The 16,407-nt window shown below is 46.5% G+C and overlaps 1 protein-coding gene across 1 annotated transcript; it reads left to right on the top strand.

Moving 5' to 3' along the window:
* The first annotated feature begins 469 nt into the window (after positions 1 to 469).
* Positions 470 to 15,092, top strand: SLC34A1 (solute carrier family 34 member 1). The gene is made up of 12 exons (XM_066612947.1): positions 470 to 473; positions 587 to 694; positions 4,775 to 4,903; positions 7,107 to 7,250; positions 8,413 to 8,524; positions 8,952 to 9,147; positions 10,226 to 10,321; positions 12,248 to 12,350; positions 12,542 to 12,709; positions 12,886 to 13,002; positions 13,540 to 13,664; positions 14,538 to 15,092. The coding sequence occupies exons 1-12, from the start codon at positions 470 to 472 to the stop codon at positions 15,090 to 15,092; spliced, it is 1,857 nt and encodes a 618-aa protein (XP_066469044.1).
* Positions 15,093 to 16,407: the final 1,315 nt, after the last annotated feature.

Raw genomic sequence — 16,407 nt, 5'->3', positions numbered from 1 at the left:
TTCTGTGATTTTCTGTACAATTGGGATACCTCGATCTTTTATTTCTCCAGAAGAGTGGGTGTGGGGATCCCTTGCCTTACAGTGTCGCCCACTCAGCAGCTGTCATATTCTGCTGTGGTGTATCACTAAAGTGGAAGGGCTCAAAGCCTGAGCCACAGTGAGTGTGAGAACCACAGTAGCACTAGACGTGAAGAGAAAAATATGGCACTGGCAGAAGCTTTCTTCTTCATATTTTCCTAGAATGGGTTTGGAGACCTTCATTAAGTTGTTGTTTGGGGATGGTCTGTTCTTGGGAATCCTGAATGGCACAGACAGCTAGAGGCCCTCCATTCTGAATGGAAGGTTATAGATTTCTTCCTATTGGGACCTCTTGCATTTGTTAGGGCACTGTATGGTTCTCAGGGGTGTTACTAGCCCCTCTGTCAAGTGGTACTTTTCTTGCAGCAGGGTATCCTGAAGCCCAGGGGTCATGGGTGAGTAATCAGTATTTTTTTCTCCATAGCTCAGAGGATCCCTGGCACTAGAGCATATCTGTTCCCCACAGTAAGTACTGTGAATCATCCTGACTGTGATTACCACTGCCCAGGTTCCCCTGGGAGACTGGCAGAAAGTTCAGAGAAGTTTGAACTGGACACTCGTTCTTCCAAGCCATGGCAGAATCCTCACTCACTCTTGGATGAGGTACAAAAACCAGGTAAGGGAAATGAGTACAGGACCTTCCTGAATGTCAGCAATTGCCCAGACTAGAGAATCCTGCTTGCAGAATTCTACCTAGGACAATTCCAGATGAGGTGCTTAGAATGGGGTTATCACACATTGTTCCCACACTGTTTACAGGATGGTCGCATGATGGTCCTCATCCATCTATACTTTCCCCATAGTTCAGTTATTAACAGAGATCTGTTGATAATGAAAAATGCAGTACAGCAGCTCCGGAACTGCAGGTATGGATAACAGTTAGTGTTGACATTCTGTCTTTTCTGAGAGGCATGGGCCCACATCCAACAGTCCCCAAGAGAATCAGGAAGAGAAAAGGGGTGTCAATCTCTTTTACCTGAGCAAAGAGGTACTTTTTAAAGTGGCGCTCCTCTTACATTGGACAGAGGAGAGCAACTATCCCTCTTTCCCCAGTATAGTATCTTTTCTGGTGGCTGTTTGCTGGTTTCTCCTGTTTCTGTATTTGATTGGGAGCCCTTAATTAATTTTGCTATATAAACTGCTCTATAAATTTTTTGCCAAATCTACTGCCACATGGAGGGAACATTACAATTCGACATGTCACTGTTAGTGGGAAAGCAGTAAAATGGCTTGAGCTACAAAGAGTCCTTGCAGCACAAGTACCCCTTCATCTTAATTCTGTGACATGAGAGCGCACCAGAGCATCACTCTTACAGGTACAGCATGCATAGAGGGGAACGCCTGCCCCCAAAGAATATACAGTTAAAATACAAAACCAGTGTCAGGTTAAACAGAAAACTCAAGGAGAAAGCCAGTAAAGTGTGAGTCTACCAGTCTGCAAAATAGGCAAAGATTTTTCACACTAGCCCTCCTGCCGGTGCCAGACTTTGCACAGCATTAGACAGAGGAATAAAATACTCTCTTCTGAAAGTTGGAGACGTAGATTATTTCACCCAGAAGAGAAAATGACAACCTTCCAGACTCCACACAACACTCATGCAGCTTTTTAATGAGGGTAACTTGAGCTCAGAAGAATAAGTGAATCATGCTTCCTCTTGTCATGCTTCTGTGTTTCATTCAAAACCTGGAGCTCTCTCTCTCTCTCTCTCTCTCTCTCTCTCTCTCTCTCTCTCTCTCTCTCTCTCTCTTCCTGGGGAGATGTACTTTCCCACACATCCTGATGCATGGGGAGAAAGCATACCTCCCCAGGGGAGAATGTGCATGTCTACCATGGGGAGATGCCTGCACCTTTAGACTGACTTTGGGGCTCATTTGAAACTACTCTAGAAGTTTGGAGTAAAGATAAAGGAGTGCCTCTTGTTGGTGCGTTTGCAGTGTTGGCCACCTTAGGCTTCTTAAGAACATAAGAACACAAGAACATTCTTGTGGTGTGCTATTAATAGAATACTGTACCTGGCTTGAGGTGTGCTATAAGTGTCTCTTTTTGGCAAGCCTGATGATTGGGGGACGGGGGGGGGGGAATCCCCAGGGCCTGGGCTCCCAGGGGTTCCGGGCCATGACAAAAAAAATATACAGTGCAAAACAAATTTAAAGAGAGGGGCAATCAGGTATCTTGCTCTGGGCCCAGTGCCACTATTCAGTGGCCCTACTTTCTGGTAGTTGTCGATGAAATGATGCCAGGCAGCAGGAAGCCCTCCTCGCAAGGCTAGCACCCTCCAACTGAATCATCATTTCTAAGGATTGTCCCTGTTCACTCATTCCTTTAGACTTCAGCTTCCTTTACAATAAAATGTTACCCACTCTCAAGGTTTCCTAGGAGCTCATTTGCTGGTTAGCACTTAATAGCAATTTAAAGTGCACATTTACAAATGTGGACAGTTCTTTGTGTAAAGATTTGTCCTCAGTTATCAAGAAGTGAGGCTTGAGGGTCAACCTAAACATTATTAACATGCATTGTTTTTATTCAGTAAATAGCAGCTGTGTCAAACTCCCCACACAAGGATCACAACTGTGGTGTGGGCAGAGGGGATTTAACCTTCTGCCACAGTCCTGATCTAAATCACCCTCTCTCCCCCACAGCTGCTGTTCACCCTGGAAATAAAGCTCCCATTGATGCAAACAGCAGCTAGGGGAGATGCATGCACACATGCACAATCTGAATCGGGACTGCTGGTGGCAGAGGGAGATCTCTCTCCACCCACACTGTAGTCCTGAGCTGGTTTCTATTTACTGAACTGAAAACAAGAGCAGGAGCCCCAATCACATGCTTAAAGTAATGTCTAGCTGTATTTGTTCAAGGGAATAAAATAACCCAAAGGCGGAAACCCGAGAAACTCCCCTGATGCAAATATACCAGGGGAAATGTTTATACATACAGCTCCTCCACATGCATTAGGTCTGTTCAGGTCTGGACCTAAGCCCAAGAACATTTTTTTCAGTGGCAGTTATGATTCTGTGACCAAACACTCTCCTATAAGAACTTTTGTGTCTGATTATATCGTAGATAATTTTGCTGCACTTTACAGCAACTCAGAGCCCAATCTGAACCCAGCTCTCTGCCGGTGCAGCCATCACTCTGCTGGCAGAGGGTGTCTCAAACATGCCATAATGCATGTTCATGGCACTCAGAGAGCAAGCAGCAATGGCAGGGAGGTCTGTGATGCCCTGCCAATGCTGCATCCTGCAAATCATTCATTGGCAGAGGTAAGAAATGTGCCAGGTGGTGGAGGGGCAGTAGGCAGGTGGAGTAGAGGTGGGGAGGGGGCATTTTGGAGAGGAGGACAGTGGAACAGAGACAGATCAGGCATGGGACTGCATTTAGGAGGCACAGATCTGAGTAGCCCCATAGGGCAGACTGGGGCATTACTCAGTGTAAGGGGAAAAATCTCCCCTTACCCCGAGAAGACCTCCAGCCTGCTCCAAAGCTGCACTGGATACAGCTGAGGCCATGCAGCCCTGCTGCACCAGCACAGCTTAGAATTGGGCTGTCAGTGTGTTCAGTGACTCAGCATGTTAATGATGTTCATTTAATCTTTTAAGGAAGAATTTCTGTATACCCTTACTTGGGGGGCAGGTCCCCACTGAGTTCAGTGGGGTTTACTTCTGAATAAACAAGCACAGCATGCACAGAATGGGATATAGTAAAGAAAAAGGATAACGTCAGCTACTGAGTGATTATAACAGTCATCAAAAAATTAAATGGATATGCCATTATCCTAGTCAAGCTGATTAGGATGTCTCCTCTGGTCCAGTGTATGTGCTAAAATTCACCATCAAACCCTACATATTCAGAGGACATGAGCATCTGAGAAAGTAAAAAACAATGGCCAGAATGCCTGAGCAGCACTGTGTGCATGAATGCCAGTTTGTCATGAGTCAGTCATGCTAGAATTGAAACATCAAGGCCGTGTATCAGCAACAACCGTACACAGTCTGCTTCCAGTGGATAAACATTAAGAACACTTCTCACAGGGTAGTCTCCTTTAAGAGAAACAGATGAGGCACTGAATTGTGGGAAGCCGCTCAAAAACTCTGTTGATCCCCTCTCTTGTACTGCCCTTGGGTGAGGGTTAAGGTGCTCGTACTGTGTCAGAATGCATTTCCTTCCTTTTTATTCTCAAGTCATCATGCTGACTGCGTGGGCGCTGAAGGATTGTGGTTGCCACTTCCATCCATTTCCCTGCTGCAAAGCACGAGGCATTTATAGAAAGATGATTGGCAGGTTCTTTATTGTTACTAAGCAACCGATGCTGGAGCTGAAAAGAAATGGGCTTGTTTTAAAAATTGGAGTGCCAGTCTGAAGGAATAATGCTTCTCCCCACCCTCTTGCAGAAGAAAGGACATTTTCCTGTGTTGGGGCACAAGCTGACCTGGTGGTCAACTTGTGCCTTTGCTTTTAAGATATGAGCCCTGCTAGATCAGGCCTAGTTACTTGCCATTTGACTCTGCAGTTACTTTCTTCCTCAACTTTGTAAATTGTATTACTAGCACAACTTCTTCTGGGCTTTTGCAGAACCCTACAAAATTCAGCAGAAAGGTCTATGTAGATAAAAGAGGGAATACAGCACAGGGTGAGGGGTATTTGTATGGTCCAGGCAGGGTAGGCTGATGTTTAATGTCTGTTGTTCCCTTGTAGCACTTGACAGATGCACAAGAACCAAATCCATCCTCACCTCTCTTCTCAAGGTACCCTTGATGCTTGGCTTTTTGTACCTCTTTGTGTGCTCCCTCGATGTGTTGAGCTCTGCCTTCCAGTTGGCAGGAGGTGAGGATCATGATGTATGTATGCCTACTTGCTCACCTGCTCTGCAAGGTCACTAGGGAGGAAACCACAAGGCTTCCCCTTCCCCTTTATCTTATTGTGGTGTCACTAGGATTCGCGTCACCCGGTACAGGAGGCCTGCGCATCACCCCATGCAGTGGGCGGGGCAACACCCCAGGTGGTGGGCGTGGTGATGTACCTTCGCTCCGCCCCCACTGGTTTTTTGGCTGTACTTTTTGATAGAACACAGATCTTTCAATGTGGTTTGTTTCATTGCATTCTGCATGAAATTGCACATTGATTGATATATAACATGATGGTCTTTTTCCTCCAAATTCTGATTTTAGTGATTTCGAAAACTTGTAGGGACACACACACACACACACACACACACACACACACACACACACACACCCGTGTCAACTAACACCTTATTGCAGCAGTTCTCATACTTTTATCACCTGGACCCACTTTTTAGAATGACAGTCTGTCCAGTACCCACTGGAAGTGATGTCATGGCCAGAAGTGACATCAACAAGCAAATTAAAATAAATAATTATAAATAGTTAAATTAAAATGAAAGAAATAATTAAATAAGGGGGAGCCAGCCCTGTTCCACCAAATGAGTTTTCTCTGTAGTCTGCCTGCAATAACCCCCCCCCCCAAAGAATCAGTGAGATCTTCAGCCCTCCCAGTGCTGAGTTGAAAGTCCTTCTATTTCAAGCACATCAATACAAAGACCCACCTGGCTTTACAAGTCTGAGAGCCCAATCCTATGCCTGTCTACTCAGAAGTAAGTCCCATTAGAGTCAGTTGGGCTTACTCCCAGGAAAGTGTGGGTAGAATTGGGCTGTGAGGGAAACTGCAAGTGCAAAATAGAAAACATTCCCCTTACCAGTTCAAGCCTCTTTGTTGGTCCTTTCTAGTGAGGGGGGGGAGGCTGCCTTCTGGGGCTTTTGTTGTGCTCCAGTTCCATTGGATCAGGACCATTCTGGTGTCCTCACATTCCCCTTTGCCTGGCCTGACCACCAGCCAAGACATGTCTGCCTACTCGTGAGTAAACATGACTGTTAGGCTGCTTCACTTCTCATAGGGCTCCATACACTCACAGCTGGGGGGGAGGGACCTCCTCCTCTGGTGTTTTTGGGGGCTGCATTCATTGGATTAGGACCATTCTGAGTTGGATTCCTCTCAGCCTGCCCTTTCCAATGCACTAAGGCATGTTCGCCTACTTGCGAGCAAACGCGCGCTACGGCTCACTTTCACTTTCCATAGGGCTCCATGCATTTTTTCCTTCTGGTTTTTTGGCCATAACTTTTGAAGGAAAGGAGGTTTTTTGCATTGTGTTCCGCTGGGCATTCCACATCCACCGGTGTATGGCACGATGCGGTAGCTCCTAACGGTGTGGTTTTAGCACGTCACCCCCGGGCACGTCACCCGGTGCGGCCCGCACCCCCCGCACCCCCCTAATGATGCCACTGATCTTATTGCTTCCACCTCCTGCCTCTCACTGTAGTTGGTGTGGGTCCTGCTGGGTTTAAGCTGCTCCGAAAGAGACCAAGGTCAAGAGCAGAAACAGGGGGGAAGATCTTTCTCATCACTTCCGCAAAGGACAGTTTATGAAGGCCCCTTTCCTACAGATGTGAGATATCTGATGAGGAGCCCAGAACACTCAAGCTTTTATGTGCAAAACAAGCCATTCAGTTTACAAATGGAACTAGATAGAAGATGACTTCCAAACAGCAAGCATTCTGCAGGCATTTCTGACTTGCTTTGTCCTTCCACTTCACAGGCGAAATTATTCTGTAGCAGCGATTCCCAACACATTTCCTAGTGGAACAAGAACAATTTTATGTTGCTTAGAAGAACATGTCCATTCCATACACAATCCTCATATCAGCTATCTTGTTGCTTTGTGTTCCCAGCTCAGCATCTACAGGTGGCAGCCTAACAACCCCTCCATGGTTCCAAAGAGTCCTGGGAATCATCCTTGGACAAATAATTCTGCATCAGGCCTTCCTGAGCTTTCCCTTTCCACCTGTCTCCTTCCTGTCTTGATCATAGGCAGAAGTGTTCTATGTAGATATTCTGTGTGCAACTAGAACTATGGGCCTTGAACTTGCTCTGTGAGCAAGTTTGGATTCATGTAGGTCTCACAGTGACTCTGTGCATAAGCCTAGCTCTCTAGGTCTTGCTTCTTTTCCAGGTAAAGTAGCAGGAGACATTTTCAAGGACAATGCTATCCTCTCCAATCCAGTGGCAGGTCTGGTGGTTGGAATCCTGGTCACTGTTCTGGTTCAGAGCTCCAGCACCTCCACCTCCATCATTGTCAGCATGGTCTCCTCAGGATGTAAGTGATGCTGACGGGAAGAAGTGGGGCTAAAAGTAGAACAGATGGAATATTTTTGGAAGCCTTGCAGTTTCACGGAGAAAGGGGGAAACAGGCTGGATGCCTTCCCCAGTATCACTAGATGCTTTTGGAATCTGCAGTATTTTGATACTTTGACATGATAATAAAAATTAACTAGAAATGAGGGGCTGATGAAATCTGAGTGCCCACTTCAGACATTTGTGGGGTTGGTGTAACATACCCCCTCGCTCTGCCTCCTCCCATGGGGGTAATTTCACATTGCAGGATTAGGGAAGGACAGGTTAACATGGGATCCCCTGACAGAGGAAAACAACTCATCACAAGAGGTTGCTGCATAGGAGGGATTTATTTATGGGGGTCTCTCAGGGCCCCCCAAATCCTCCCTCTGGTTTCCCCTTTGGTTGTCGTCTCTCCTGCCTACCTGGGCTTCCTTCCCACTGTGCTATAGATAGAAATCAAAACAAGAAGCTAGTTTGGGGTTTATGGAGGTGCCCCCAGCAGGGTTTGCAGCTGGGTCACAGGGCTGCAAAGTCCAGGAAATAAGTCACGGTTTCAGGTGGCAGCAGGGGATGTGCCTTTCTGGTTTGGTCCTTATCACCTTGATCTCTTTCGGTTCTCTAGGTTGCACCCTTGTTTTCTGACTTGCTCCCAACATTTCCACAGTTCTTCCACCACCCCCACCTGCCCCCTCATCTTCTGCTGTTCTCTCTCTCCTTGCTCAGGCCCAGACCATACCCCTATTTTGGCTCATCTCCCGTGTCCAGTTCCTCCTCCTTGCCTTCTCCTCCTCCCTCTCTCTCCCTGGCTCTGTGTCTCCCTGCCTGTCATGGTTCTCTGCTCTCCTCCTACAGAGACCAACAGAGCTTGCCTACTGCGGCCTGTGCTTATCAGCGCTCAGTGATGATGTGGTCATTGGAGAGCCTAAGCCAAGAGATGTGCTGCCTTTCAGCATCCCAAGCTATGGCAGGACACTGCAGTGGTAGAGGGCTGCACAGTTAGGAAGGAAGAAATAAGACCCCAAGTTTGGGGCACCAAGTGTAGGGTATTTACTTGAACCCTCACTCTGTTATTGGTGCCCTATCCTGGCAAGGAAGCCAGAGCACCACTCCATAGAGCACACTCCTTGCACTTTCCTTCCCAGTGCTGGAGGTCAGTTCTGCCATCCCCATCATCATGGGCTCCAACATTGGCACCTCCGTCACCAACACCATTGTGGCACTCATGCAGGCTGGTGACAGAAATGAATTCAAGCGGTGAGTATTATTGAGGACATGTGGAGGTGGGGGGGGGGGAGAGAAGTGGGATAACCTAAATCTGTATTTTAACAAGAAGGTCAGTTTGCAGACTGCAGAGGTAGGTGCAGATCCGGGATAGGAGAGCTGTGAGGCACGTCAGCAGGTAACTGAAGCAGCTGGGAGCTACAGACATTATTTGGAACAGTGAGTAACAAACACACTGTAGCAAGGAATAATTGGCACCTTGGGGGCAAAACAGATGGACAGACTTGGGAGTGGAAGAAAGATAAATTTGGCAATGCAGAAGGAAATCCTATGGCAAGGCTGTGATAACTGATAGGATAGTTAGTGCTTTGGGTGACTGCCCAACTGGGGCCCATCCCTCTTCTTTTCACTGCGCCATGCTGCCTGTACCTCATGCCAACAATGGCTTTTCTACCGGCAGAGCTTTTGCGGGTGCCACTGTCCATGACTGCTTCAACTGGTTGTCAGTGCTGGTTTTGCTGCCCCTTGAGGTGGCCAGTGGTTACCTGCACCGTATCACCAAGGTTGCTGTGGCAACCTTCAACTTCCAAAGTGGACAGGATGCTCCAGAGCTGCTAAAGGTCATCACAGAGCCCTTCACTGGTCTTATTATCCAGGTAGGTGTTTCTGACCAGTCAAGGGGGGCCTCTCTAGTCCCTACTGTGAGTGAAACAACTTGGCACTATCTCCCCATGCTGGCTATGTGTCCCTCCCCACTTTCCATTTCACTTTACGGGCCTCTCTAGTTGGGAAGTGTCTGGAGACTGGCCACTGTGTCTGTCCAAAGAGTTGCAGTCTAGCAAGTCCATGGAGTCCATTCAATAAACTTCAGCCTCGGGCCAGTTCTTTGGCTCAAGTAAAGGAGTTGATATCCACAAGGCAGTTCAGTGGTAAAGCAAAGGCAGGAGTTGGGAAGCCATGGATGGGGAAATGGCAAGACACAGAAATCCTGCTTTACTTGCTGCAGGTCTTCAACTGAATGTTACCTGGACTGTTACAAACCCAGAACAGTTTGCAAAGGGCTCTGAGCCAATCAAAAGACTAGGAGCTAATCAGGGCTTGGGAGATCCTACAATAACAGTGAAAGTATATGACAGACTTTTTTGGACTTCCCAAGCTTTTGCTACTGGCTGATTGTTTGAAGTCTTTGTCCCGAAATTCAAAGTACTGCCTGGGTTCTTATAGGCAAGCACCAAGCAGGGAATCAAATTTTGCCTACTTACCTGCTTTTCTGGGCCTCTGGGGGTGCAGGGGGTACATTGTAGCTGGGCCCACGATCAAAAAGGGGGGCTGGGAGTCAAATTCCCACTTGAAGGGAGAAGGGAAGGGGCCCTTTGTACCTTCTGATAAAATTCCTCTCAGTGGTTCTGTTTCTGGGTACCGAGGCGCATTAAAAACTCTTTTCCTTCAGGGGAAATATAACCATCACATCTCATATAAGGGGAAACATTTTGTGCTTTTACACCTGAGTGATGATGATGGAGGTAGGTGATACATCCAGGTCCCTTAGGATTTAACTTGATTCAGAACTTCATGGCAATATTGTATTTGCTGGTTTGCTTGTCTAGGGAATTTGAAATCTCTGAAACTGTAGCCCAGGGGTCTGGTCCTTCTCCTCTCCTTGCAAGAGGCTTTGGGATCTTCATCTCCCATCCCTGCCAATGTTTCCATATTTCTTTCACTTGTTTCCCATAGCTGGATAAGTCAGTGATCACAGGCATTGCCACAGGTGATGAGAGCTTACACAATAAGAGTCTGATCCGGGTGTGGTGTGAAGCATCAGTCCCACAGGTAAGGGACAAATAGTCATGGAAGAAATTGTGGGAACGGGGGCAGGGAATCCGTGAGTGTTGAGTAACAAAATATGTCAGAAATCCAAGTAAATATCCCTTTTTAATTGATTTGTTGTAAAAAAAAAAACTGAAAGGCATTACAGTATTTTACAATTATTTTACAATGATTTTACAGTATTTTACATCTGCAAGAGGGATCTGAAGGCCTTAGGAGTGGACCTCAACAAGTGGGAAACCCTGGCCTCTGAGCGGCCCGCTTGGAGGCAGGCTGTGCAGCATGGCCTTTCCCAGTTTGAAGAGACACTTGGCCAACAGTCTGAGGCAAAGAGGCAAAGAAGGAAGGCCCGTAGCCAGGGAGACAGACCAGGGTCAGACTACACTTGTTCCCAGTGTGGAAGGGATTGTCACTCCCAAATTGGCCTTTTCAGCCACACTAGACGCTGTTCCAGAACCACTTTTCAGAGCACGATACCATAGTCTTTCGAGACTGAAGGTTGCCAACACACATTTTACAATGAAATCACAAAGGGAGATTCCAACAAGAAATTGATGAACTCTTATCAAGAAATTTGACTTGATCTGACCTGATTTGAACAAAGATGCTGCACTTGCCTGCTGCCTCACCACACTGTCGAATAACTAGAGTTATTTTAGCATTTTAATATGAATAAAGTTCAAATAAAGAGGCTGAATTGTTTAAAAAAACAACACGTAAAATATCATTGTAATTAACCCAGATTTCTCATAAGAACACTCATCCACAGCATTTCTTACTTTCCATGGCCATCTTAGTCCTTTCTTTCACAGGGCTGGACTAAAGGTAATCCCTGTTCCTGCCTCAGTACCCAGAGAAATTGCTTTATCTATTGTGCTTGTGACTGTACTTGAAATACTGCCTGACTGCACTCTTGTTTCACATGTGTTCACACCACTCCCACCCAGTTTAAAATGCTCACTCACTTTTCAAATAATACATTAAGAACATAAGAACATAAGAACAGCCCCACTGGATCAGGCCATAGGCCCATCTAGTCCAGCTTCCTCTATCTCACAGCGGCCCACCAAATGCCCCAGGGAGCACACCAGATAACAAGAGACCTCATCCTGGTGCTCTCCCCTACATCTGGCATTCTGACTTAACCCATTCCTAAAATCAGGAGGTTGTGCATACACATCATGGCTTGTACCCCATAATGGATTTTTCCTCCAGAAACTCGTCCAATCCCCTTTTAAAGGCGTCTAGGCTAGACGCCAGCACCACATCCTGTGGCAAGGAGTTCCACAGACCGACCACGCGCTGAGTAAAGAGTTAAGAGTTAAGAGTTAAAGAGTAAAGAGTTAAGAGTAAAGAGTAAAGAGTAAAGGTCACATTATATAGTGACCTGAGATGTTTCCTGGTCCATGGCATGTTGGGCCAATCATAGTGTCTGTCTTTTCTGTGATTGCTATTTGATGCTCAAATTCGATACTCAAATTCAGTTCTGTGCTGAGATTAGGACAAGATGACAGGACATGAGTATTACACATTGCTCTTAGCAGTAGCAGTAGTAGTAGTTTTGCTAGGAACCAAAAAAATGACAGTTAAAGATCAGTCTAATTAGGGTAAGGGAGATAGCATTTTAAGGATGTTCTAACATCTTATCTGGAGGGTTGTTGAAGTATTACAAAGCAAGGATGCTGGAACTAACATTTTGGCAACCACTTTATTTTGCCTGCAAGAAATGTCAGAGTAAACAAAAGTCATACCTTATGAGATGGAATAGCCAAAATGGCTTTACTACAGCTAAACAGAGAACCCTACTGGAATAGCGGAAGCACAGGATTGTTTTCTGTCTCAGAATAGATGACTCCTTCTTCTCACCCATACCCCCAAAACACGTGGTAGTGGTAGAAAGCCCCTAATCTCTCTTGCCTTTCTCTTCAGATTCATTCCACAGGAACGAGAGGAAAATTGCTGAACTGCAGCTCACTTGCCCCATGTAGCCTGGGAAGTACTGGGAACCTCAGCAGCCAAGTGCAACGGAAATGTAAGAACTGCCAACCTCCAGGTGGCAGGGCCCTGCCAGAAATGGCAACTATAAACGTGCCACTCCTTTGAGGGCAACTAGGGAGATTCATAGGTCAGGGCTGGAAGGGCAAGATTTGTTCGAATGGGCAAGAGGGCTGGTGCCAAGGCATTCTCTACTCCTTGCATTGATCCATGTTCCTTCTCCCCCAGGCAATCATCTGTTTGTGGACTCCTCTCTGCCAGATTTGGCCGTGGGCCTCATGTTGCTGGCTGGCTCACTGGTTGTGCTGTGCACCTGCCTTATCATGCTGGTCAAACTACTCAACACTGTGCTCAAAGGCCAGGTGGCCAGAGTCATCCAGAAGGTCATCAACACAGGTGAGTTGACTAAAGCCAGTGCTAGAAAGGAGTCATTTCCTCAATAATGACAGGCCAAGGACTTGGATTCTAGTGGGCCTCTACAAGAGCACCAATTGAGTTCTCATGGCTGAGTCTATGTGAGGAAGCCTGTTTTACCCTCGTCTTCTATCTAATATTGGGACTGGTTTTGGCAGATCTGCCATCCCCTTTTGGCTGGGCCACTGGTTACTTTGCCATGCTTGTTGGTGCTGGAATGACCTTTGTCCTCCAGAGCAGCTCAGTCTTCACTTCAGCAATCACCCCACTCATTGGTAAGTCAACATGTTAATTAAGTCCCTTCCTTGGGGACCCAAATACCCATGGTGGACTTGTGGAGGAGTAAGGACAAGATAGAAGACATGTTTGAGTGTCTGTGTGTGCACACACAAAATAAAAATAAATGACCAGATTTGTATTCCATATGCTTTGGAGGAGGAATCAAGTTGCCAGACCTGACAACAATGCCTGTTAGTCCCATACTTCCTATTCTACCAGATGGGGGGAACGAGGTTCCTGTGCGTGTGTGAATAATCCAGGACATATGAAAGATCCGCATCTGAAAACTCAGTTTAACTTGGAACACTGCGATAATAGCAATGGCTGAATAATAAAGGTGAATGATGGTGACATGCAGTGTAGATAGACAACCTCATAACAGTAGCATATGTCTGAAGAGGTTGTGACTGGATGGCACAAGCTTCAAGGCTTTGAGAAGGAATATTCCCCACTGCATGTATCTTGGGTGTGTGTTGTGGGAATGGAAGGAGCTGTTTTGCTTACTGTTCTCTCCCTTTCTCTCCATGGGACAGGCCTTGGGGTGATTAGCTTGGAGCGTGCATATCCACTCACCCTGGGTTCCAACATTGGAACTACAACCACAGCTATTCTAGCTGCCTTGGCTAGTCCAGGAGACAAACTGGCCAGTGCTTTTCAGGTGAGCAGGTGCCCTCTCCTACTTTGTTGAACTGGGGTAATGTGGTGCAGTAGTGTCACAATGGGGTGCAGGCCACACCAGGTGTCATCCTCTGAAGGGGTGACACCACACTGCCCAAGCCTCTGTTCTGCAATCTTTGGCCTGCTCCGGGTCCAACCACCTCATGTTCTTGCCAACAATCATGTTTTTGTTCCTCACTGACAAGAACACAGTGACTGGGCTGGGAGCTGGCTGAAGATCATCAGTGGTTTTGAGATGGACTTTTTGCATTTAAAGGAATGCACTAGACCAGAATGTTGGAGGCCATGTGTTTATTTCAAGGGGGTGCTCCTCTTTTATTTAGCAGGGGGAGAGTAACTGGCTCACCTCACCCCAGCACTGTCTTTTCTAGTGGCTGTCTGCTGGTGTTGCATCTTTTTAGATTGTGAGCCCTTTTGGGACAGGGAGCCACTAGTTATTTGATTTTTTTCTGTAAACCGCTTTGGGAACTTTTTGTTGAAAAGCGGTATATAAATACTGTTTAATAATAATAATAATAATAATAATAATAATAATAATAATATCACCCCCAAATTTCTGGAATGCCAAGCTTCTCCACACCAGGTGGCACTCACCCCAAGGACACCTCTGGCATGGTGCCGTCATGCAGCCCCAATTTTCCAGTTTTGATAATCCTTTGTCAATGCCACCAGCTGCATCTCTCTTGGAAGGCTCAGGTTATTGCATTGAAGACCACAGGTTAGAGTGGAGAGGCATTAAGAAGAACTCAGGGGAAGCCATATTCTTTGACATACCTGATTCCAGTTTCACCTGATGTACGACCAGCTTTCCGGTCTCTCAGATGTTTGCTACATTTCTTGTTTCTCTCCCCAGATTGCACTGTGTCATTTTTTCTTCAACATCTCTGGAATCTTGCTGTGGTATCCTCTGCCTTGCACTCGCCTGCCCATCCACATGGCCAAAGCACTTGGTGAGCACACAGCCAAGTACCGCTGGTTTGCTATCCTCTACCTGATCATCTGCTTTCTGCTGTTTCCATCTCTGGTTTTTGGACTCTCCATGGCAGGCTGGCAGGTCCTGGTGGGTGTCGGAGCCCCTTTCCTGAGCCTTTTGGCATGTGTGGTCCTTATCAACATCATGCAGTCACGCAGCCCCAGTTGGCTGCCCGGATGGCTTCAGAGCTGGGACTTCCTACCATATTGGCTCCACTCCCTGCAACCCATGGATAGTCTCATCACCAGAGCCACACTGTGCTGTACTGGCCACCGTTCAGGTAGCCAAGAGAAACAGAGTGATTTGTCTCCTCATGCTAAAGCCAGAGCAGGCCTGCACAATCCTGCACTCACCTTCTTGGAGGAATTGTCTCTACCACCAAAGCCCTCTCCCCAGCTATGCTCACTGCCAAGGCAGAGTGCCACCCGACTCTAACCTGTGTTGGAGCACAAACTGCTCCCCTTGTCATCTGCAGATGGTGCTGCTCAGCAGAAAAACAATGACAGAATCAACCCCTGAAGGCAAGGAAGTGTAACTGTAGAGGGGATGTGTTTTGAGTCTGTGTGCTTGTGGCTGCATGTATGACTGCAACTACAGGTTGAGCCTTGTTATTCCTGTGGGTTCCAAGCACTCACATGGATGGCAAAAAACACACTATAGCAAATCCATTTAAAAAACAAAGTTCCTAGCTCCAGTGATTGAAAAACAGCCTTGCTGACCTTTGTGATGTAAGATAAGAGTCATTAAGACGACAATCCATCAATCAGTCCTCCTTCAAGAGCTTAGAAAGGAGCTTCACTCAGCCCCTCCCTTCACCAATGCAAAGTGATCACCTTTTTTCACATGCTCAGGGGGAAGGGAGGGGTCGCCTGGAGAGAGAAGGATTGATGGATTGTCAGCCAGCTGCCTTCTCTCTCTCTCTCTCTCTCTCTCTCTCTCTCTCTCTCATTAAGGAAGCTATTGTTAAAGGAGTGTTCAGTTTGTTAAACTGATTTTAAAGGGATGCATTTTTCCCCTTCTCCAGGGATCAGCACATCCCTTCTCATTTGCAGGGGCCATTCGTGTTGAGTTAAATTCGTGTATAAAAAATCCATGTATAACAAGGCTGGACCTGTATATCACCCTCATGTTCATCTGTGTTCCAGCCATTGTGGGCACATCTGCCATTGTCCATGATTTTGTGTGGGACAAAATCGTGCCTCTGACCATGCATGTGATTGAAAATCTTTGTGTATTGTATGCTTCAGTGAATGTGTTCAAAACTGATAATCAGCCTTGGCAATTGACTTTGCACTTTTCAGTGCAAGGATACTTGTGCATGGTTCATTGGATACTCTGCCCTGAACTGTCCTTGAAATCTGAGTAATATCTAAGCTCCAGATGTTCTGCATGGTGGCAGTTAGGAAGTGACTCCTGTATCGGTACTGGGGATTGTCCTATATAATATGTTGCAGGATACCTAACACGTTTGCAGTATTACACATAATTAAGTAGTGGTGCTTGGAGAGCATTCTCCACTTCCTGTTCTGACAATATGGTGTTAGTAGCCTCTCATCTACCTCTGGGATTGAAAGTTCTTGGGAGGCAAGTCATGTCACAGCAGCACCTGGCACAGACGAGTAGTCCATGACTGGGAGCTTCTGGAAACTACTTCCATAAATATAAAATTTAATAAAATAATTTTAGATTACTGCACTAAGTAATCTCTTGTTACTTTTGCATTCACCATTCTTTTATGTCTGCAGAATCA

The sequence above is a fragment of the Tiliqua scincoides genome, chromosome 2, assembly GCF_035046505.1.
Source record: "Tiliqua scincoides isolate rTilSci1 chromosome 2, rTilSci1.hap2, whole genome shotgun sequence".
NCBI lineage: Eukaryota > Metazoa > Chordata > Lepidosauria > Squamata > Scincidae > Tiliqua > Tiliqua scincoides.
This window is presented reverse-complemented; position numbering and strand designations above follow the sequence as displayed.

Coding starts and splice junctions, on each gene's coding strand:
- SLC34A1 (XM_066612947.1), top strand. Junction 7,251..8,412: donor CAGCATGGTCTCCTCAGGAT/GTAAGTGATGCT, acceptor TTTCCTTCCCAG/TGCTGGAGGTCAGTTCTGCC. Junction 12,351..12,541: donor CAGCCAAGTGCAACGGAAAT/GTAAGAACTGCC, acceptor CTTCTCCCCCAG/GCAATCATCTGTTTGTGGAC.